Source organism: Monodelphis domestica, chromosome 6 (genome assembly GCF_027887165.1).
Source record: "Monodelphis domestica isolate mMonDom1 chromosome 6, mMonDom1.pri, whole genome shotgun sequence".
NCBI classification, from domain to species: domain Eukaryota; kingdom Metazoa; phylum Chordata; class Mammalia; order Didelphimorphia; family Didelphidae; genus Monodelphis; species Monodelphis domestica.
Genome location: NC_077232.1, coordinates 99,833,290 through 99,856,887, shown reverse-complemented (window position 1 = coordinate 99,856,887; position 23,598 = coordinate 99,833,290). Strand labels below are relative to the sequence as shown.

The 23,598-nt window shown below is 37.5% G+C and overlaps 1 protein-coding gene across 7 annotated transcripts in view; it reads left to right on the top strand.

Moving 5' to 3' along the window:
* The first annotated feature begins 4,229 nt into the window (after positions 1 to 4,229).
* The window catches only part of LDB2 (LIM domain binding 2), a 401,987-nt gene continuing 382,618 nt past the window's right edge, over positions 4,230 to 23,598 (top strand). For 6 of the 7 annotated variants that reach the window (XM_007496685.3, XM_007496684.3, XM_001363110.5 and 3 more), the window contains exon 1: positions 4,247 to 4,870. In XM_007496685.3, coding sequence (XP_007496747.1) covers positions 4,739 to 4,870 — 132 coding nt within the window. In that variant the 5' untranslated portion in view covers positions 4,247 to 4,738. Of the gene's footprint in view, positions 4,871 to 23,598 lie in introns of all 7 variants that reach the window. The other variant, XM_007496683.3, reaches the window with a different exon arrangement.

Sequence of the window (23,598 nt, the reverse complement as noted above, 5' to 3'; positions counted from 1 at the left end):
TAAAATAGATAACTTTACATTAAATTAAAAAGATTTTGCACAAGCAGAATCAATGCAACCAAGATTAGAAACCATAAACTGGGAAAACATTTTTGATAGTATGTCTCTGGAAAAGGTCTAATTTCTTAAATATATAACAACTAACTCAAATTTATGAGAATACAAATCCAAAACATTCTCTAGTTGACAAATGGTCAGAGGATATGGACAGTCAATTCTCAGATTAAGAAATTAAAACTATCTTTAGTCATGGGGAAAAAAAAGTGCTCCAAATCACTGTTGGAGAAATATATATTAAAATAACTGTGAGGTACCACTTCACACATATCAGACAGATTCATATGATAAAAAAAGGAAATAATAAATATTGGAGTAGATGTGGAAAAAATAAGTATTGGTGGAGTTGTAAACTAATACAATCATTCTGGAGAGAAATTTGGAACCCTGTCCAAAGGGTCATAAAACTGTGCATGTTCTTTGCCCCAGCAATACCATTACTAAGTCTATATTCCAAAGAGGTCAAAGATAGGGGAAAAGGACCTTGTTGTACAAAATATATTTATTTCAGCTCTTTCTGTAGTAGCAAAGACCTGGAAACTGAAGGGATGTCCATCAGTTAGGGCATGGCTAAACAAGTGATGGTATCTGATTGTAATGGAATAATATTGTGCCATAATAAATAACAAAATGATCACACACACATACAAACTGGAAAGACATTTGAAGTGATGCAAAGTGAAGCAAGTCAAAGTAGGAGAATGTTGTACACAGTAATGGCATTAATGTATGATAATCAACTATGAGTGAATTGATAATTATCAGTAATGCAAGGATCCAAGACAACCCCAAGGGACTCATGACAAAAAAAGATATCCACCACTATAGAAGGAACTGATGGAATCTGACTACAGATTGAAGCATAGCATTCTTTACTTCATTTCCTCCATGGATTTTTTCTAATGTAAACAACATGTGTCTTCTTTCACCATATGACAAACATGGAAATGTATAGTATGATAATATATGCACCACCTATATTATATTACCGGCTGCCTTGGGGAAGGGGAGTAGGGAAGCAGAAAAGGGAAGGAGAAAAAAAATCTCACAATGTCAGGAAATTTTTAATAAAATTCTATAGACATGAAATCTGAAGAAAAAAAAGATAAAGAAAAGACATTCTTCTGACTTCAAATCTGATCTCAGACACTTGGTGGCCATGTGCCCCATGGCAAGTCACTTAATCATTTTTGCCTCAGTTTTCTTAACTGTAAAATGAACTAGAGAAGGAAATGGCACACCACTCTAGTCTCTTTTTCAAAGAAAATACCAAACAGGATCACAATGAGTCAAATATAACTCAAAGGACTAAAGGAGACAACAAATCAACATCTAATTGCCATGGCAATCTGATTTTTAAAAATTAGACTTCACTACAGATTAAATATATTGAGTCTTTCAGAGATATCAACACATTACTTATTTCACATGAGCACATGAGATAGTGAATGAATGCTTTCCCAGAGAGAACATTAATTTTTTTTTTAACCAGGGTTCATCTACTGACCAATCAATGAAGAAACAAATAATGCTTGGGCACTCAGCATTGCACTGACATGTATTTGGGGAGATATAAAGGTGGTACCTGGCATGTAAAGAGCTTACAATCTAGTTGTGGAGGAAGAGTTCACATACATGAAATGAGCAAACAACACAAAATAACATTAAGTGCTTAAATGTGGGGGACTAACAAGCCACTGACTTTTTATAAAGTCTATCATCTATTTGAAAAACCACAAGTAAACAATATGCTAGCGAAGGCCTGAATAAATTAAATGTTTTGAACAAATATGAATGATTAATTTTAAATGTATATAGATGTGTTACTGGTAATACTACAGAAGTTCACCTACACTAGTTGCTGAGTTTTTAGAGGCTTTTTGTTGTTCTATATTTTAACAATCCATGGATACTCTACTTCTGATGAGATTATTTGCATTAAAAAACAAACTAACTAAAAAGAGATCATCTCACTTGGAAAAGTTGGAAAGCATTGATATAAAGTGTAAAATGAAGGAGAGAACTAGAGAGCCTCTGAGGTCCTTTCTATTTCTAAATTCTATGTTGAGAAGACCCTATGATTGTTAAGAGCCATAGAAGTTTGGAAGAGAGAATGGAAAATGATGTCTGGTGAAAGTGTCATTGAAGGGATGGGACTTAAACTGGCCCTTTGAGGTTGGGTAGTAATTGCAAAAGTTGAGGGGAGAACAGAAAGCCTTGCAAGTAAGAGGTTTCAGTTAGAACTACTGTTCTCTCCATATCTATCCCTAGTACATATAGCAACTCTCTTTAAGCATTCTGAGGATGCTGACATTTCTGTATCTTGAAACCCTTATCCAGTGGCAGAAAGAAGTCATTTATGATTAGATCGAGCAGCAGTCTGTCCTTATAGGTACATGGGATTAATGAGAGGAAAGTCTGAGTCTCCTAGAAAGTCTGTTTTAATCCAGAGGACTCACTTGACTATTCCAGGTTTTGATTAGCAGTCCCCTGTAGTTCCTTGCTTTCTTTGAATGTTGTGTTCAAATGGTTAAGTGAATATAAAATGGGAGCTCAAGAAAGCATAAGTTTTTTTTTTAGTTTGGAAGTTTATAACATGAGAAATCATTGGGGTTTACAGTGGTCTCCACACCAAAACATAAATCAACCCCAATTTGTTTGAAATCCTGCCTCTAGAAAGTTGTGTGCCTTGACAAACCTTGCAGCAAATTTGGTCCAGGTCTTGGATTTGTAATGAAATCTGATACCAAGCAAGCTTGGCTGGTTTGGGGTTTCCTTGCAGAATTTCCAAGCGTGCCTAGTATAATACCTGCTCTAATCACTTACTGACCAATTGCACTGTTTCCTGTTACTAGAAGTATGGGGTGGGTTGAATCAAATCCCTGGTCATCATAGTAAAGAATTATCAAGCTGGGAATATAGAGAATTTTAATTTTTATATTCTTTTAAACAGTGTATAACTGCAGGGTTAGGGACAACATACCCCTTTTTGTCTGGTGAATCTGGAGAATTTTCATTACACTTGAAACAGAAAATTCATTCAACTTTGGAGTTAAGGAAATGTCTCATTTGCAACTCTCTTCCTTAATTCTTGAACACATCATGACTTTTGATGATCTTCCAGTCTTTCTCTGTCTTTATCTTTCTGTCTGTCCCTGTCTGCATGTCTCTTTTTATTATTGGACTGTTCTATGTGACCTCTTATTAAATTTCCCCATATATTATTTGTTCAAGCCCCATGCTGTAAGCCTCCATAGTTCCAGGGAAGTTTGGTAGTCATTTAGATCACCAAGATTTCAATAGGTGTTGATTTCCCTTTCTTCTAGTAGGCAGTTTGGGCTTACTTCTAGTTATAATACACTACAACTGGGAGAATATTTATATACTTCAACAGTTCTAGGAAATGAAGGTCTGATTCTCTTATCAGGCTAGGTAGGATATATTATTTTGGGATGCTTCAATAGATTATTTGTAATTTACTCTTCAGCTGAATTTCCTCTGGTTATTTAGTGAGACATCCATTGTTTGCTCTTTTAATACACCGATATACATATACACACACACATACACATATACACACATACATATGTGTTTGTTGGCATGAAAGATCCCTTTTTGCATTTCTCCCTATTAGAAATGATGTTCTTTAGATTATCTGGGGTCATTACCCCTTCCTATCCATTCTCTAAGCATTAGAGTACCTGGACTGCTAATCCCTTCTCAACATCTACCTGACTTGACTGGGATTTTTCTTGGGGAGGGAAAAAAAAGTGCAGAGATGTGACAAGCTGCTGCAACTATTAGAGACAAATGTAAATCCTTCGAGTGGAGTGGCAAGATCTCCTCACAGAGGCACCTTCCCCTCAAAGTGACTCACCCACCCCAAATGCAGGGTCTTGTCATGCCCCTGTCAGGAGCTTGCAGGATTTGGTAGTAAATCCCATTTCTGATATTGACCAAGCCTGGGCTGCTCAGGCAGCGGTTAAACCACCTATGTGCTAACAAGCCTGCCTGCTATGTTCCTAAGGGGTCCTGGCTGGAAAAAATTAAAACCAAACCTTAGACCTCTGTCAGACTGGAAGGAAAATTATATTTTTGAACTAGTCAACAGTGTGGACAGGAAATGACCTCTCCACATATACTGCTTCTTTAAAAACAAAACAAAACAAAACAAACAAAAAAACAAACCCGAGCAGTTGTGCTTGAAGCTCTCCAGTCTCTCTTCGTCTCTTTCTTTCTCCCTCTCCCTCCCTCCCTCCCTCTCTTTCTCTCTCTCTCTCTCTCTCTCTCTCTCTCTCTCTCTCTCTCTCTCTCTCTCTCTCTCTCTCTCTCTCTCTCTCTCTCTCTCTCTCTCTCTCTCTCTCTCTCTCGCTCTCTCGCTCTCTGGAGCCTGTGCTCTCTCTCTCTCCCCTCTCTCCCTCTCCCTCCTCTCTCGTGCGCTCTCTCGCTCTCGCTCGCTCTCCCTCCTCTCTCTCCTGCTCTCTCTGCCTCTGCCTCTTGCTAGAGAGAGAGGGCTCCCACAGCAGTTTCCAGTCAGTGTGTCTCTGTGGCTCTGTGTGTGCGTGTGTGTGCGCGTGTGTGTGCGCGCAGCTACTTTGTACTGGGAAGAACACACAGCCCATGTGCTCTGTATGGATGTTGGTGATACTCTCTATAGCTTGATTTCCTCCAAGCAGGCAAGATGTCCAGCACACCACATGACCCCTTCTATTCTTCTCCTTTCGGCCCATTTTATAGGAGGCACACACCGTACATGGTGCAACCAGAGTACCGAATCTATGAGATGAACAAGAGGCTGCAGTCTCGCACAGAGGTAAGTGCCCCAACCTTTCTTCCCCGGCTGGGCAGGCATGGTCAACGAGGGGCTTCTGGGGGGAATCCAGCCGAAGCGTCCCATCCCCTTAGCCAGCCCGGGGAGACCCTGGAATGCACTCCCCCCCTCCCCCGCCCCCGTAAATGCACGAGTTTCACTGGGTGATTCCTCAATCTCCTGCCTTGTACTGCAACTCTTGGAGCAGACCACAGTTGATGCTGAAATCTGGAAATAGAGCCCAACAGTACTTCAGGTTGGATTCTCAAAGCCCTCCCTCCATCTGAGCAAATGCTGCCTCTTCCTTCTTCTTCTTTTTTTTTCTTTTTAAAGTGGTTTGTTTTAAAGTGCTCTGGTGTCCGTCCTGCTGACATAGGCTAAGAGTATGTTGCAAGGTATCGGATGGTCTTTTGCATAAGTTGAAAGAATCTTTGGTCAAATCCAGAAAGGGGACTGCCGGTAAACTGCATTTGTTTTCCTGGTTTTCATTGAGTCAGGTCCCCCCCTTCTCCCCCCATGTAAAGGTAACCCTGGCAAAGCCCCAGAAGCACACTTTTGAAAAACTTGTCCTCTGAGTTGTCCTTAAGGAACACATGCTCATCATAAAATATGCACATATCTCTATATTAATTTCGGAAAGCAGTTGCCTTTGGGAGGGGAAGTGATCAGTTCCTGACTTTATCGCACAGCTGACAGAGTACCTCCTAACGTGGACTAGTCAGGCTTTGTAGAAACTGTTCCTAATTTTTACACTCTTGGGATCTTTTCCCTTAAAGACCCGCAAGCTCCATTGTAAGCACTTAAGTGAGAAGGAATAATAGAAATACTTGGGAGGACTTGGAAATTAAAAACTTAAAGCTTGCCTCCTGCAATTTAAATATTTAATGAAACCTTACTTTCTGGAGTGAAAGCATGCCTGCTAAATGAGGCTGCATTTGGGTCCATGTGCCTGTGTTGATGCCAGGGCACATGTATTGTGTTGAAGTGTTTCCAAAGGGAGTTTGGTGGAGATGCACTGGAAACATTTGAAGTAGAAATCTTATAGAATTAGTAACCTTCTGCAGATTGCAAATGTCCAGTGCATTTTGGGTGGAGCTATAGTCAATGATTTGGGGGAAATTTAAGAGGATCCCAATTGTTGAATAACAACTTTTGAAAGGAACTACTCAAGGTTTTCATAAAATAAAACACATGCATGAATTGTCAGCTAAGCCATAGGTGATTCATGACATTTAATGTATATGATCCAGCTAACAAGATATGACCTGCTTTCTGATTGGTCAACTGCTTGAGAAGGACTGATTTTTTAAAACTGCATTCTCACTGATATTTTCCTTACATATTATTGCTCCATGAATGCTATACACAATTCATAACATCACTATAATCCAGGAAACCACTGCTTCTACAGAAATGGCAACTAGGTTTTACATAAAGGTCATTAATTGCTGCCTGGGACTGATGCTTGTTTGTACATGTGTGTGTTAGAGAGGGGGGGAGTTCCATTCAGACTCTCACAACTGATTGTTCGAATCTTCAATTCCTGCATAAACTTGTTGGAGAAAGTACAGTGCTTTTAAGAATTAGAAGGAACGAAAATATCTTGTGAATACATTCGTGAAAGTATTTGATTTGAGGGGAGAAAGACACATAACTAATGAAAGAGAAGAGATTGTTAGTTCTTGAAATGCAGCCTATGAGTGGCTATACTATTTAAAGACAACTTATGTGAACCTTTCAGAAAGTTTTGTGTAAAGAGATTCCCTTCCTTCCCTCCCTTTCCTATTTTGGGAATCAAGTCAGACTTCACTCTGATATTTTGTATTCACAAGTTCTCTTTCAAACATTATATGGCCATTTCTGAACTGCTAGACTAGACATACCTCCTTGCACTACCCCTCATAAATTTCAACAGAATACAATGAAGTTGCTAGGTTTGTTTTATATCCAAGGGAGGACTTTTGAAAAGATCCCCATTTGTATCTTGTTTCTTTAAAAACAGCACATTTTCTTTTGTAGAAGTTGAACTGGAGACACTCCTAACTTTTTATTGTGTTGCATTTGGTTTGAAGTTTTGTATTTCTTTTAAATCTTAGAGTGCTCCTCTATTTAGGAAAAAAATGTTTAAAAACACTTTAAACTTTGTCATAGAATAATTTCTTTTATAGTGCCTTAAGATTCAGGGGGTTTGTTTGTTTTTACCTCTGATTATGTCCATACAAGTAGGGGCTTGGTGTAGCATGTTTAATGAAAACAGTGTATGAAACTACATCTCTCAAACTTTGAGATTCTTTTTGCCCCCAGTTAGAAATTTGGAGAAATTATCTAAATCAGTTCTCATGTTTTACATCTGAGTAACCATGTATTATATAAAAGTAAAATCAAATCAGCATCTCTAAGATAATATCTTCAAACATAATTTGTCTTATTATGTATTTGTAAAATAAGAATTTCACATCAGAAATAACCGAATGTCGCCACTGATTTAAAGAGTCAGTGGGATATCATCAACATATTTCTAATTTAAGGTTATCAAGTGTTCCTCCAATAACCATAGAGATGTAGGCAATGTAAATATTATGCTTATTTTACAATTAGGGAAACTGAGGCAAGGGCGGCTAAGTTGCTTTCCTCTGGTCAGAGAACAAAGTAGTAGGTCAACCTTTCAAAACAACTATCTGTGTATTACAGCCTGGATTTGGAGCATGCAATGTAAAGTATTTATCACTGAACTCAGTTATTTCAGCCAGCCTTATGGATAATGAGATCAATACTCTTCCCTATCTTTTGCCTGCCCCACCCCATCTCCTTCCCATCCACCTTCCTGAAGTAGAGAAATATCCCTTTGCTTCTCTACACCCCAACCAAGTTATTGATGTAATTGGCTCTACTTTCAACTACTTTCAATAGGAACAACTGTGGGATTAATCCAAAAGGTTGTAGTTTGTTTATTTTGCAGCATGTCAATGAAAAGTTCCTGTGTAGAAACTAAAGGGGGTTAAATGCTGTAGAAATTTCTTTGGGGAAAAAAAAGTGAGCTTTGTCCTTTAGGAGTCTGAAAAGTGATAAATAAACCAAGATACTTATATACATTGAGAAAACCACACCCTGTGTCTAAATCTAACATCCAGGAAATTGTGTGAAGGCAGTAAAGGGGGGTTGGTGCATTCCTTCCTATAAAACAAAACTGTGCTCAACCAGAAACACTTATCAAAGTATGATTACTTTCTTAGGCAGTTTGACATATGCCAAGAAGGCTAGACTTTAGTCAGCTATGGAAGGCAGTGTGGGATAGTGGAAAGTGCATCCTAGGGAAATCAGGAAATCTGGTGACTATTTTCCAGATCTATCATTACTAATTAGGTGTATGACCTAGGGCAATTGACTCTACCTCCTCTAGGTCTCAGTTTACTCATCTGTGCAATGAATAATTTGTATTAAATGATCTTTAAAATGCCTCATAGTTTTAAGGTTACTTCGTAAGCCTTGCATTTTGTTTAGCACTATACAGTTCTGCTGATAATCCTTAGGCTAACCATAAAGTAGTTTTGAAATTTTGGGTAACAGAGGAGGAAACACAAAATAAAATTATAGGTAGGAATATATTAATTTAGCAAACATCATTTGCTACTACATGCAACACATTTTGCTAGATGCTGAGAGAAAACCATGCTAACAATAGCAGCTGAAGTTGGATGGTAGCTCATAGAATTTCATTCCTAAAACATTACAATTTTTGATGATCACCTTTTGGATGATAGGAAACAAGTTAAAATGATGGTCTCCTTTCTCCTCTCCCCCATTTACCTCATCCCACAATCCTTACTACCAAATTTATTTTAGCATATTAGGCAACTTATGGAATTAGGTAATTTAGTCATTGGAGATAATGCTTTTCAGAGTCTCACTTTTTTCCTTTTAAAGGAATATAAATATATATTAGAGCATGTTTTTAATGTTAGCAAAACACACTCTTCGTTGCTTTGAGGAGGTGATTTTTTGTGTGTGGCATCCAAATCAGATTGGAATTTCATAAAAAATGTGTTTAATATTCAGGTTCTTCTCATGAGTTTTGTCTTGCAATTATTTGCTACAAACAACCCTGTAGTGAAAGAAGGAAAAAGTGATCTCCATTGGAATACTTCTACAGAGCTTTATTTTTCCAAAATATTCATTTTGACGTCCAGTTCATAATTTTTGAGAATTTCAATATGTGAATTTCTTATGATCACATAGTACTAACTACATGATTATACTATATAAAAGTCTTTGAATTACAAAGAACAGAGAAAAAAGTTTAGTGCTCCTAAATTTGTTTCCTGGTAAAATTATAACAGAGAAAATTATAATTCCTTGTATTACTTGGCTTGTAGCTTAACATTGAATAAATGGCTACATAATATACATACAGAGTTATCTCTCTGTGTCTATACTTGAAACAAAAGGAGAAGAAAAATAAAATAATATTTAAGGTGTTTGGATTTTTAAAAATTGGATTGTTCATTGGCTTAAAATTGGTCAAGTACTGATTTACAAAAGTTGCCATTTATCAAAGGTAGCTTCATGCTGTTTTGGTTACATTTATTTCTTTGGTTCATTCAAGTGGTCTAATAGTTCCTTTTTCTATGAGGGCTGGTTTTCTTTCCCTTTAGCAAGATCCTTTTTTAAAAGATGAAAATGTTTTTGTTTGTTTTTAATGAGGGCAAAAACTGTTAACAGATTATGTCTATATTTCTCTTTCATTTATGAAAATAAATGTAAGTAGCTTCTCTTTCACATTATCCCTTTTCCGCTTGTCCTACCCTCTCCAGGATTAGGTAAAAAATATATATAATTATGATTGCTAAAAAACATACATAAGTAACATTCTGGACTGATAAAAGTTTAAGTTCCACAGAGTTTAACATGAATATTGATAGTGACCCAAATATTTTTGGCAACATTAACATTTAATGTCTATTGTTTGTTTTGTCCCCCAGCTTGTCATCAAAATTCCCAGTGGGGGAAAAAATCTTACTCCTGCAGCTCCATTTCTGTCTGCTTCAGTCACAAGGTTTCATGTTGTAACATCATATTTATTGTTGGAGCAGCTTGTTATCACTGATTTTGTGTAGATAGAGTATCGTTAAAATGAGTTTAGATGTTTGACTTCAGAGAGCAAAAAGAGAGGGAAATGCTTTGAGATAATTTGTTTTTAGGAATTGAGGAAAAATAATGTTGCTCTTTCCTTGAGGTACCCTAAGAATTTGCAATTTAATAAGAATTTGGGGAAGAAAGGGAGGAGATCAAACCTATTGTGACAATGGTTAGCAGCAACCCAAAGGGCATTTTTCAAAGAGGGAGCTTCCAAACTCTCCTTTATATAAACATGGCCTTAGAGAAAAAAATTGAAGGACGGCTGGACTGATTTTATTTTCCCTGAAGTTTTTTTTTCCCTTCTATTTTCTTATGTGAGAGCTGTTTTTAATTAAAAATTGCTACAAACTAACAATTCTTAGGAGGCCAGGAGTGGGAAAATCAGTCAATTTGCTTTCAAGGCAGATTCTTATCAGCTTAGAATCAATGAAAGCTTAATTTTGGGAGGTAAAGTGCATTATGATAAAAAAAAAAATCAAACTGTATACATTTGGTAAATGTTTAGCTTTCTGTTTGGGTTTGAGAAAGAAATCAATTTAAAGTGTATGTAGAAAAGGCTGTAAATCTCCTTTTATTACAATCATCTTCACCAGTTTGTTTTTCATGAAGAATATACAGAATGCCTTTTTCTGAGCAAATAAAGCAGCTTTGCAAATATTGCAAGCTTAGGATTTCTTGAATTTGTTTATTTGGTTGCGGATGGTACATCTCTAACTGTATCTGGTTTGAAAAATAAAATCTTTCTGAGTACTTAAAAGCTATTACCACTTTTCGGTTGAGTCGGACACATGTATCTCTCATTCAGGCATGGGGGCTTTCAACTCTCAACTCGACCTTCAGAATTTGTGGTGATCAGAGCAAAGGCAGTTAAGTTTGACCAAAAAACAAGGTTTTATATCAGAAGTAATCCAAAAGATTGATAACGCTAATGATAATTCTAATTTTTGCTCGAGCATTTGACATAACTGCATTTCTCTGAGTTGAGCTGGTTAGCCTGGGTAGAACTTGTTTCTAAGGAGGCTGGAATATTAAATCCAGTTCCAGAAAGTCCAATGAGCTTTTCACCAGGCTGTTGTTCAGACTGAGAGTAAAGCTATCTAACTGGTCATCCAAACCAGACAACTGTCTTCCAAATGCCAGCACCATAGAGCAACTGAGAAAGTATGGATGGCATGATGTTAATGCATCCCTACCGTGAAAGAAACACTGGAAACTACAATGCCCAAACTATTGGCGCATCTGTATTTTCATCTTAAGCAGTGATTGGTTTATAGCTGGAAAAAGGCCATAGAGCCGGGCTAGTCCAGGAATTCTTAACCTGAGTTGTTTAATAATTAATACACACACATACAGGTATTTATGTTAGATGTTTGATATATTTGTATATATATATATATATTTGTAATTGATTTCATTTATAATCTCATGTATTTCATTTTGTGCATTTGAAATCATTATTTTATTCTGAGAAGTGGGTTGATGAGCTTCACTCTATGGTCAAAATGATTCAACAAAAAAAAAAGGTTACGGACTTCCTTTCTAGTTCAGCCTCTTTTTACAAATGGGGAAACTGAAGCCCACAGTTTAAAGTAACTGACTCAAGGTCATATAGCAGAGCTAGGATGGGAACCTAGATTCTCTGACTCCAAAATCAGTACTCTTTCCAGGTTGTATTTTCATAAAAGCACGTTTTCACCATTTTTGAGGTGAATTATTTCTCTGTTATGAGCTGAAGTTGTATAAATGTTTCTACACCCCTCTAAGACTCAATGCCCTCGTGTATAAAGGATTCTCCTTTAGAAATGGCAAACATATGGCCTACAATCTCTCCAAGATCAGCAAAGCAGATTAAAATGTAATTCAAATATTCCAAATGAAATGTAGAATTTCATGAAGAAATGTAAAACACCATAGACCATAGACAATATTAATATGTGGTTTTCTAAGTCCTTTGGCAGCCTACAGGGATACTTTTGTAAGTTTTAGTAGCTCTGTTTTTTATTTAAGTTTGACATCACTGTGATGACCCATAGGGTCCCTTCCCACCCTGGTGCATATTCTGTGATTCCTAGACAAATTGCTGTGGGTGTGAGCAGGGAAGGGTGAGAGTATTGTCATGGGTGCCCATTTGCATTCATACTTGGAGCCTGATTCAGTTTATCATATCATAGATGGCTGATCTCCTCAGATCAATTGGATAAATGGCTTTTTTCAGAAGCAGGGACAAATTTAAGCTGGAGGTTCTTCAAAGCTTTTTTCTGTTTCAAGAACAAGTTTTTCCCTTTGGAGAGCTAGTGGATCGAGGTCAGGGAATGCAGTTTACCAATTTAGATTCAATTGATTTTGATTAGGAATTTTCAAAGATGTAATGAACTTTTTCACATTTGAAAATCTGTTAGATTCTTTACTAGAAACTAGTCACCTTAAACATGTCTTCTGCAATTCACCCATCTTTTGGGACAGATGAGTGATCTCTAAGTGTCCTCTGGGTTAAAGGTTGTGAGATTTTAATTCAACAAAGCATTCAGCAAATATTAAGCATTTATTGAGCCCCTGCTGGATGTAAAACACTTTGTTAAATGCTGTGGAGTCAAATAGAGAGAAAAAAGTTCCTACTGTTTATCTTACCCACCTAGCTGACTGTTACCTATTGGAACAAGCAGCTGGTGGATGTGGAATGCAAGTATTTTAAGGAATATCATCTGAGCAAGGAGGTAACCTTATTCTTTATTGCTTTGGACAGAGATAGAGGAAGGCCAATTCTCCAGACCATAATCATTTAAGTGCTTACTATGTGTCAGGGACCTAATATTGTTCACCACTGAGGATATTAAGGCAAAATCAGGGTCTGCCTTTAATGGGGGACACAACCCATCATCATCTACGTACTTAAAAAAAAACATACGTAGAATGTAGAAGGAAGAAAATCTCAGAGTAGAAGATGTTAACATCTATCTTGGGGGGTGATGGAGGGAATGACTGCCTGAAGAAGGTGGGATTTAACTTGAGTTCTGAAGGTAGCCAGAGGCACTGAGAAGTGGGAAGGGGTTGGTGTGGGGAAGAGGGGCACTCCAGGCATGAACCACAGCTTTTGCAAAGAGAAAAGAGACAGCGTTAGGGAGCAGTATGTGTGTGTAACAGAAAGTAGGCCATTGCCATTGAATTGTCAAAGATGTAGGAAGGTATAAAATGTAAGAAGAATGGAGAGGTAGGAAGGGAGCTGATTATTAATGATTTTAAATGCCAGACAATTCATATTTGAGCCTCCCTTAAAGGGGATCCTTTGGTTTTACTGAGTAGATGGCAGGGGGAAGTGGCTGAATTTGTTAGGAAAGTTATTTTGACAGCTCCATGGAGGATGGATTAATGTGGGGGTAGAATTGAGTCAGGAAGACCAACTTGAAGACTATTATAGTGGACCAAGAAAGAGATGATGAGGACCTCGATTAGGTCATAGCTCTGTGAGTGTAAAGTTTTTTGGGGAAAGATGTTGTGAATGTAGAAATGACAAAGTTTGGCAATAGAGTCTATATGTGGTGTGAGTGACAGGGAGAGGCCAAGGATTACACTTATCCATGGTTCTTCTTCATCTCTTGTCAAAATCTCTTTCACCCCAGGATGCTACTTGGAATAAGTAGTATGTACCTAGTTGCTATCTCAATGAACACAAGGAAATTAAGGAAATGGAAAAAAAAAGGTTGACTGTATCTAGTTTTGAGGGAGCTAGTTGGATTAGTGGTTGTAAAGCTGGATCCAGAGTCAGGAAGACTTCAGTTCAAATCCAGCCTCAGGTACTAGCTGCATGACCCTGGACAAGTCACTTAACTTGTTTGCCTTAATCCATTGGTAAAGGAAAGGGCAAACTACGTCTGTATCTTTGCCAAGAACATCCCATGGACAGTACTGGTGTCTATATTGCCCATGGGGTCATGAAGATGACTGAACAACATCAAAAACAACAATAAATATTTTCTTTTAACTAACTTTAAAAAATTATCTATTTTTTTGGTTTTGTCTTCATGCCTGTAACTGCCTATCAATTCCCCCATGCCACTGAAATAGCCCTCCCTTGCACTAAAGAATTAAGTAAAACAAACAGATATACTGACCATTCATGACAGGGTATATTCCTCCTTCTGTTCCTGTGTTCTACCACCTCTCTGTCATAAGAGGGTGTGTGTGTGTGTGTGTGTGTGTGTGTGTGTGTGTGTGTGTGTGTGTGTTTTGTCATCAGCCATATATATCTTAAATAACAAAAAAAAGAAGTCTTGGAATAATAGTTGCTTCAAGTTGGTTATTCCTTTTAATAATCCAGTCCCCCCAATTTGCATTGTAACTTCCCCCAAAACTGATTTTTGTGTCCCGACAGACGTATTACTTGCTGCCTCACAACAGTTAAAAAATGATCATTGCTTACCCATTATCTGTCTCCCCATTGTGAAATAGTCACTATTCTGCAGAGTAGAGTTCTGTATACATTCCTATTTCCCTAAATTTGAGTTGTAATTATCTCGCTGGCACACGCCTAGTTAAATATGAAGAGCTGAGCTATTGCACTGAAAATTATGACCAGATTCGAAGATACAGTGCCGTATGTATATCATTATGTTAAAGGGGAAAAAAAACAAAACAAAACACCCAAATCATAGGCATGCCTGTGCTTTCTCTGGATTAATAATCAAATCCAAGATTCTTGGTCAGGATGCCAGGATGCTAAGTGCAGCCACCTCTAAAATAAGGTTCCAAGGAGGAATATTCCATGTCCCTTAGGCTATGGATTAGAAGCAACCTGGTTGGCCTTGCCTGACCATTTCCTCTAGAGAGCAGTTCTTAAGAATATGCAGCATGGCACAGACTCCTAGTAGAGAGCTGTGTCAGCCCTGGTAGGGAACCTGAAGCCCCAACCTGCATGTCTAGACTGACAATAGCCCTGCTGGCTGAAGTACCATGACACCTTGTGGCTCACTTCTTAACGTATCAGAAAAGACAGGAACAGGTAGAAGGGCTACCTTCTTGCCAACTCCTGTGCAGAGTCCTGGCACAGTAATGCATTTCACGTGGAGGTAAACTACCTGGCTAGATTAGTATAATTTCCTTCTGGATACAGCGGCGAGTTCCACCATGGTGATTTTTATCTCATTTCTCTTCAGGGTCCATGCTTCCTGTGTTGGATTGCTCCCCTTCCACATTCCTCCCTAAGCCCCATTTCATTGACTCAGACACTTATGATATTTACAGTATTTCAATAATAATTTCTCATCTGCCAGACTAGAGAAATACCACGTAGCTGCTGTGCATAGCCAAGCAATTACATGATTTTCTGTCTGGGGGAAAAAATGGCTCAACTTTTGCTTCTCTGGCATGTGGCTGATTTCTCAGGACACCTGAGGCTTTTATCTTCTTGCTGAAAATCTCTGTTGGCAAGTCAGTCACCCCAAAACAAACAAGAATGGCCCTTTGCCATGGAACCTCTTTTTTAGTTTTATTTTTTTAAATCAGACCTATAATTTTAATAGGTATGAGGAAGACCAGGTGAGGAAACTCCTTCCAATGTAGAACTGCCCCTGTTCTTCAATGTATAAGTTTAAGAGAGTTTTCTCAGGACATCGAGAGTTTAAATGAATTCTCCCCTTGGAGAATCATTTAGCCAATTTGAGTTAGAGGCAGAAATCGATCATTCCATTAATAAATATTGTTAAGTGCCTGCTAGGTGTGAGGTATTTTACTGTATACCTGGGGTATTAAAAAAAAAAAACAGAGAAAGACAAAGAGAGTCCCTGGCCTCAGGCCAAAGTTTTCCTGACTTCAGAGACTGTCTCTCTAGCCTTTGGGATCTACTGTCTATCCACTCCTGTCTCAATACTAAATGGGAGAAGCAAAATGGCCTGTCTGGGTTTTAACTGATTATTTAAACAATGGCTCTTAAGTTGGGGTCTGTGAACATATTTTTTAACAAAACATCTCATTAATTGTGTTTTAATATAATTGATTTCCTTTATAAATCTTTGCATTTCCTTTTATGGACTTAAAAACATTTTCTGTGAAGTCTATGGGCTTCATCAGGATGTCAAAGGAATCTGAACAAACAATTATTTAAAAAAATACACACCCACAAAAAGAGGTCAGCTGGGTAGCTCAGTGGATTGAGAACCAGTGCTAAAGATGGGAAGTCCTGGGTTCAAATGTGGCCTCAGACACTTTCTAGCTGTGTGACCTTGAGCAAGTCACTTAATTACCATTGCCTAACTCTTACCACTCTTCTGCCCTGGAACTAATACACAGTAACAATTCTAAGATGGAAGATAAGGGTTTAAAACACACACACACACACACACACACACACACACACACACACACACACACAGAATTAAAGACATTTTATTTAAAATTTAAAAAAACAAAAAATTTAAAGACTCCTTATTAAAAATGAAAACAGTAAAGGTCCTCTTATTTAAAATAAGATTTTTTCTGCACCTGAGTGAAAGGTCTCATTTAATGAAAATTGGACATAAAGTCATTATTACGTGGTTATGAGGATGCTCAGTCTTGGGATGGTTTTGATTCACTTGAACCAAATCACATATTACATTAGGACCTGAAACTAGAAACCTGACAGTGGAACCAAACAGTCCATTCCTGGCTCACATTACAGAGATCCAACTGAACTCTGAGTGTCTGGTGTACTTTCGCTGGTTGCCGACTCTCTTAAATATCTGTATCTGGATAATAGGGACATATTAGTGATGAAAAAAAAAACAAACTATTGTCTTAAATATCCAACAACTTTCAAAACAATTCCTATTTTGTTTAAAAATGAAGACCCAACCCCAGCATTATGGTCTTTGGAATTTCTATGATGCTCCAGTGTGGTGCTTTGCGTCCAAGGAGCTCCAAATTCTGAATGAAGCGTTCATGTACTCAAACTAGATTGGAGGTAAGATTGAGGAAAAGAGATTGCCAAGGACTCTGAAATAGATGGCATGGAGTTAGAACTGAACTTCTTATTGGGGAACATCAAATTCTAATGCTCTAAAACAGAGACTCTGCCTACCTTTAGGATGTGTTTACGTTGAATTTCCATTTGAAAATTGGGAACTTTTCCCATTTTCTTCTTTGTTGCTTTTGCTACTACTTTTGAGACAAATGTGGCATTTTGAGTTGTTAGCGTTGTAACCCAACACAGAGGTTATAAATCATTTGGTGCTTCATGCAAGGAAGGTGGGATCTAAATTAATTTTAAAACTCAATATGGTTTGGGTCATGGAAAGTTCATGATATAGCTTGAGAAACTTGTTGAAAAGTGTGATAATTCAAAAAGTGTTCCTTTCATCAAAGGAGCTAATGGCTATATATATTATTATATATGCAAGGCTTCGCTTCTTCTTTTTTTTTTTTTTTGCTTTTGGTTCCCTATTGGATAAAATACAAATTCTTCAGCCTGGCACTGAAGTCTTCCACAAACTGTCCTCAATCTTTCTTTCTTGGCTTATTTCATATTTTTGTTGTTTATTTTTGTCAAATCGTCCTCTTCCAAAAATTGTTTCTACCAATCTAGTCCTACAATTTCACAGCTTTGGCTTTCCATCTCCATCTGTGTGCCTTCACACCCACTGTCCACTGGGAGTTAATGTAGCCCTCCTCTCCACCTTTTAGAATCCTTAGCATGAATGGTAATTCCTTGACTACAGGGGACTATCACACCTGGATCTTTGTGTCTTCAGTAGCTTAGCCCAGTATCTAGCACCTTAAGACCCGAATAAATGTTGTGTGATTGATTAGCTGCCTTCAGAGTTTAGCTTAGGCATATCCTAGAAGCCTTTGTTAAAGGCCCCTCCATACTTGTTAGTATTCTAATTATCCTCCAATTTCCTTCACTTTACTTATTCATGTACAAATTGTATTCTTTCAGTAGAATATGACTGTGGTTGTAAATTCATCCATCTCTAATCAACCTGGTTATGCTTCTCTCCAAATTTAGCTAGGCTAATCCTCTGAAAACAGGCATGTGGTCTTTTGGTAGGACCTGTCATGACCTGTGTTCTTCTAGAAAAATCTTTAAGAATTCATGGTCTTTTCCATGCCACACTGAATCATTAAGACTCCAGATATAAAACCCATCCTTAAAATGGTGTCTCTTTGAAAGGGTAAAAGGTGCACGAGCATAATGTGTGTATATGAATTACATTCATGTATTCACATGTTTAAATATATGTGTGTATGTACATTCTCTCTGTAGAGTTAAAAGAAGAGGATGGAGGGATGGAGAGAGAGAGAGAGAAAGAAGAGAGAGAGAGAGAGAGAGAGAGAGAGAGAGAGAGAGAGAGAGAGAGAGAGAGAGAGGAGTATAGATGCAATCACATTTTATAAAAGTAAAATTTCCAGAAGCAATGCAGCCTTTCCTTGAACTAGTGTGGTATCTGTTAAAAAAAATCATTAACAACACAGGATTCCATAAGCTTAATAGCAAATAAATGATACAATAAGTTTGATATAAGTTAGAGCAGCCATTGTCAGCTAGGAGGAAGGGGGTGGGAGAAGTCAAGGAAATTTTGACAGAAAAGGGAGAAATGGATCTAGATGTAGAATAAAACTTAAGGAGGCTGAAAGAATAAGAAAATTAGGAAGACATTTCCAATAGAAGGAATGGGGTAAATAAACTGTCAAGAGGCATGAATAAAAGGGGCAGTTTTTCTTGCTTCCCACATTTTTGGATGTCAGCCCCTCAGCTCTCCCATTCCTATGGCCCCTTTTATACCAAAGATATTTCCACTGGTGGCCCCTTACTTTTCTGTAGATTCCAGGCTTGTTATAGGCAAACCAGCACTGTGTTTACATATATAAGAAACACATTTTATATATAATTTATAATTTATATATACACACCCATGCATGCTATATTCATAACAGTATTCACTAAAGCCTGTTCCACATGCTTCTTAGTGGCCTCCCTCTTTTATAGAATAAAAAAAAAATACATGTTTACAGAGTTACATTATTTTTAGCCTTGGATCTCTGAAAACAAAGGACAGATTTAAATGGCACTTTTAAAACAAGCCAGACTGCATTAAGCTAAGGTTATGTAATGATTCTGTAGCTCTGGTCTATTGAATGCCATTGAGGATGAGGCCACCCTTCCCTTACACATCCATGAGGCTAATGTCAAGGTGATCCTGAGGAAACTGAGACTCAGTATTCCCCAGGATGAATGCACTGCTTTGCAGCTTGTGCCCTGAGTCTGATTCATCTCTCCCTCTTTCCTTTTTAACTCTCTGACACTGAATGGTATGGGGTTTTAGGGGAGAATTTAAGGCAGCATACATGTATATTTGGGGGGAAAGCCCTTCCTTTCTTTGCAAATTAGACAGTATCATCCATTTAACTTTTATTAAGTGCCTACTGTGTGAAGAACACTCGGTAATGAGAGAGAGATCCCAAAGTGAAGTAAGACAGTGCATTAATTGCCTTTATAGAGCTTGTAATCCGGGGTCTGGGAGGCAGGGAGGAGAATAAGATCTAATATGGCTAGCTGTAATACAAAATATATACCATGAACCAAGCAATAGAACAAAGTTCAAAAAGAGCCTTACTTAAAGAAAGGAAGAGCATATCCTGGAAAGCTCCATAAGCTCTTAAACCCTAGTTATGGCTTAGAAGGTTTTCTTTGGATATCAATATTAGCATACAGTTTAATTCAATTCAACAAGCATTTATGAAGCCTCTACTCTGTTTTAGGGCTTGCATTGGGGATGCAAAGCCAAAAAAAAGTATCCTTACATTTAAAGATCTGACATTCTACTGAGGGGATACCATAAGTGTATATGATCAAAGCAGTTCAAATGGGAGAACTAACAGTGGAGGGAATCTAGGAGATGGTACCCAAGAGAAGCCTTGGGATTTCACGAAGTGGAGGGGAGGTTGGATAGCACTTGAGTTTGTTTTTTTTAACTGATGGTTGGGGAGGGAGGAAAAGCAAGACTAGCTTTTTTCCAAAACACACAGGTAGGAAGTAGAATGTCACATACACAAAATGGCAAGTAAGCCAGTCTGTCCAGATTGGAGAGTGCATGTTGGGGAATAACATGAAATCCGTTTAAAAGGCTAGAATGGAAGCAGACTGTGAAGGATAAACTCCCTCACATGCATCATTCCCTTTTAAAGGAAGATTTTTGTCAAGAAAGCTCTTTGTATTCCTCTTACATAGTAATCTCTTTTATCTCCCCCCCCCCCCCAAAAAAAAACCTGGACACGTGATCCTGGGTAACATCTGGAAAACAAGGAGGAACGTTCATGATCTCTAGAATATGAATCGTCTTATGCTTTGACTGTTCATGGCCCCTTTCCCACCTGCATGTTCAGGACCAAGAAGTGCCTCTCTTGCCTTAATTCAGTGTTCACTTGATCTCTCAGTTTCATTTTGCTTCTCAGGGTTTCCACCTCCCAGGAATAGGTGAACATGGCTGAAGCAGAAGCAAGTGTGGCAGTAGAGAGCTATTCTAACATCAGGGCATCATACATTTAGAGCTACAAAGGAATATCTTTTTCTGATATGCTACAGTAAAAATTAAATAAATAAAAAGGCAAAGGCAATAACCAGTATGTGATTAGCAACAAGTAGTGTAGTCAAAGTGTAGCAACTCTCTTGGTCGTTTTCTAAAAAGTCCTTGTTCTATTGCTCCCTCCTGTTATTTTGTTGTTGTTTTGTGGGGTGAGGGGAAATCCTGTTTAATCATGATGGCCTTGTTGTTGAAGAAAGGAACTAGAGGGTTGTATTTGTTGTGGAAACATAATTTTGTCATTTTCTCTAAAAATATGCTTTACTCTGAAAAGAAATATTAAGCTTCTTCCTTCCTTTCTACTATTTACACATAAGAACCCAATATAGACAGTATACAAAAACAAAGATGAGCAGTTGCCCTGCCCTAATTGTCTTTTGGGAGGACTAGAATGAATCTGAACTAAGATTGGAAAATAAGCCTAAAGTATTAGTTTATTCCAGAAAGACTGCTAATGCCTGTTGGGTAAGTGCATTAAAATGCTTGGAAATGGTCACTTGTGTCTATTATTTAAAAAAAAAAAAACAACACTTGCTGGGATGCTGATTTAAGCCAATTTTATAAGAACTTTAAACTTTACATTTGATTTGTCCAAAATAGTCTTTTTGAAACAAATAAACATTAAAATATGGATTATAATATTTCCAAGTGTCTGTCTAAAAGGAAAACATGTCAAGACACTTAGAATTTAAATGGAAATTTTAGCCATAATTCATTCCACTGTACTTCCAACAAGCACATACCATATATAATATTACCTGGTCTCTTGAGACTTGGTTGAAGTGATCTGGATACACTTGGTACAGTAATAAAATAAAAGTAATTAGTAGAAGAAAAGAAGAGATCAGGGATTTGTCAACTATCTTACTGTAATTCACAATTCCTTGGGATCCTTCTTTTTTTTTTTAAAGGGAAGGGGAAAACCCATACCTGCTATGGTAATGTCATAGCTATATAGTGTGTTAACTTTTGCTAAGTTCTCATTATTACCTCAATTGGTTCTGAAGAGCTGGTGAAATGGGTACTCCCTCCCCCATCTTATAGAGAAATAAACAAGCTTATAGTAATTAAGTGACTTTTACTCAGTCACAAAACTATTATTTAATACTATTATTTAATTAATAGTTAACCAACTGAGTTATTTTATCTTAGCAAATAGCTAGCTGGCACAGTGGATAGAGCACAGGACCTGGAGTAAAAAAGACCTGAGTTCAAGTTCAGCCTCAGACACTAGTTATATGTGCTGGAAGTCACTTCACCCTCTTTACCTCAGTTTCTTCATCTGTAAAATGAACTGGACAAGGTTATGGCAAACCACTCCAGTAAGTTTTGCCAAGAAATCCCCTAATAGAGCCATGAAGAGTCAGACATGACAGAAACAACTGAAACATAAAACTTTTATCTTAGGCAGTTGGATGGGATAGTGGATGGAATACTGGACATGGAAGCAGGATTGCCAGAGTTCAAATGTAGCTTCACATAATTACCAGCTATATGACTCAGGCAAGGTGGGGGTATCATTTGGCCTTCTTCGACTTCAATTACCTCATTTGCAAAATGGGGATAAGAATAGTAGAAATGTCCCCAGTTTGTGAGGAGCAAAATGAAGTCATATTCATGAAGCATCCTGTAAATCTTTCCGGGCTATAGAAATACTAGTTATAAGCAAGCCTCAAACCCAATTCTTACTGACCCTTTGTTATACTTTATGGTATCATGACAAAGAAGAAATTATCTGAGAAGGGTCACATTCCATCCCTAATTCTAGGAGGGATAGAGTATTATTAACATTGAAAAATTTGGATGTAATCAATGTTCCGGTGTTGTGATTTGTGACCCTATTCTTTTCTTTTTAAATCTAGAGCCCTTTTTGACTTAAAGTCTCTTCAATATCTTGTAATCTTTATTGGCATGAAGCCTTTTAAGTTTTCCTCCCCCAAAGGATAATATCTTGAAAGATAATACCTTACTTTGTACTAGATTGAATAGCTAGAGGACCTTCCTTTAAATTGTGGTTAGGGAGAAAGACTAGAGAAGGTTCATTTATTTTCCCAAATTTGTTCTTCCTTCTCCCTTTCATCATTGTCCTCATTAATTGTAAAGTTTTTAGGTGGTGAAAAATTGCCCAAATCATAGAATTTAGAACTGGAAGAATCTCAGAAATCACTTAATTGAACTCTATTCTTATGAAGAGGCGAACTTAAAATCCAGATATATTAAAATGATCTCATAAGTAGTAGCAAGTACCAGAGGTTGGATTTGAACTCAGAACTCTAATTTGAAAATCCAGGCTTTTTACCCTATTTCTGCCATCTTGCTTCTTCCTTGAAAGAGGTCAGTCTCCTCTCCAACTTCTAATAACCACTCTCCCTATTTCTGTCTACTGATTCATGGAAAACTGAAGACCTTCAGAGTCATGTGGGTTTCTGAATACAGGAAGCGATGCTTGAAAGGTTTTTTTTTTCCCCATGTATTTTCTTTTTTACTTAGAATATTTTTCCATGTTTACATGATTCATTATTTTTCCCACCTTTTCCCTCCCCCTTCCCGGATCTGACAAGCAATTCCACTGGGTAATACATGTATCATTGTTCAAAACCTATTTCCATGTTATTCATGTTTGCATAGAGTGATCCTTTAACACTAAAACCTTAAGTCATATCCCTATTATACTACGTGATCGATCATATATTTTTTTATATTGCATTTCTGCTCCCATAGTTCTTTCTCTGGATGATCTTTCTCATAAGTACCTAAGAATTGTCCTGGATCATTGCATTGCTGCTAGCAGAGAAGTCCATTACATTCAATTGTACCACAGTGTAGCCATCTTTGAGTACAGTGTTCTCCTGGCTCTGCTCCTCTCACTCTGCATCAATTCCTGGAGGACTTTCCAGTTCACATGGAATCCCTCCAGTTCATTATTCCTTTATGCTTGAAAGTTGTGAAGAAACCAAAGCAAGCTACTTCTTGACTTCTTAGAATTCCACTCCCCACTACCAAAAGTTAAATTGAATACTTTAACCATTTTCTATATTGTTA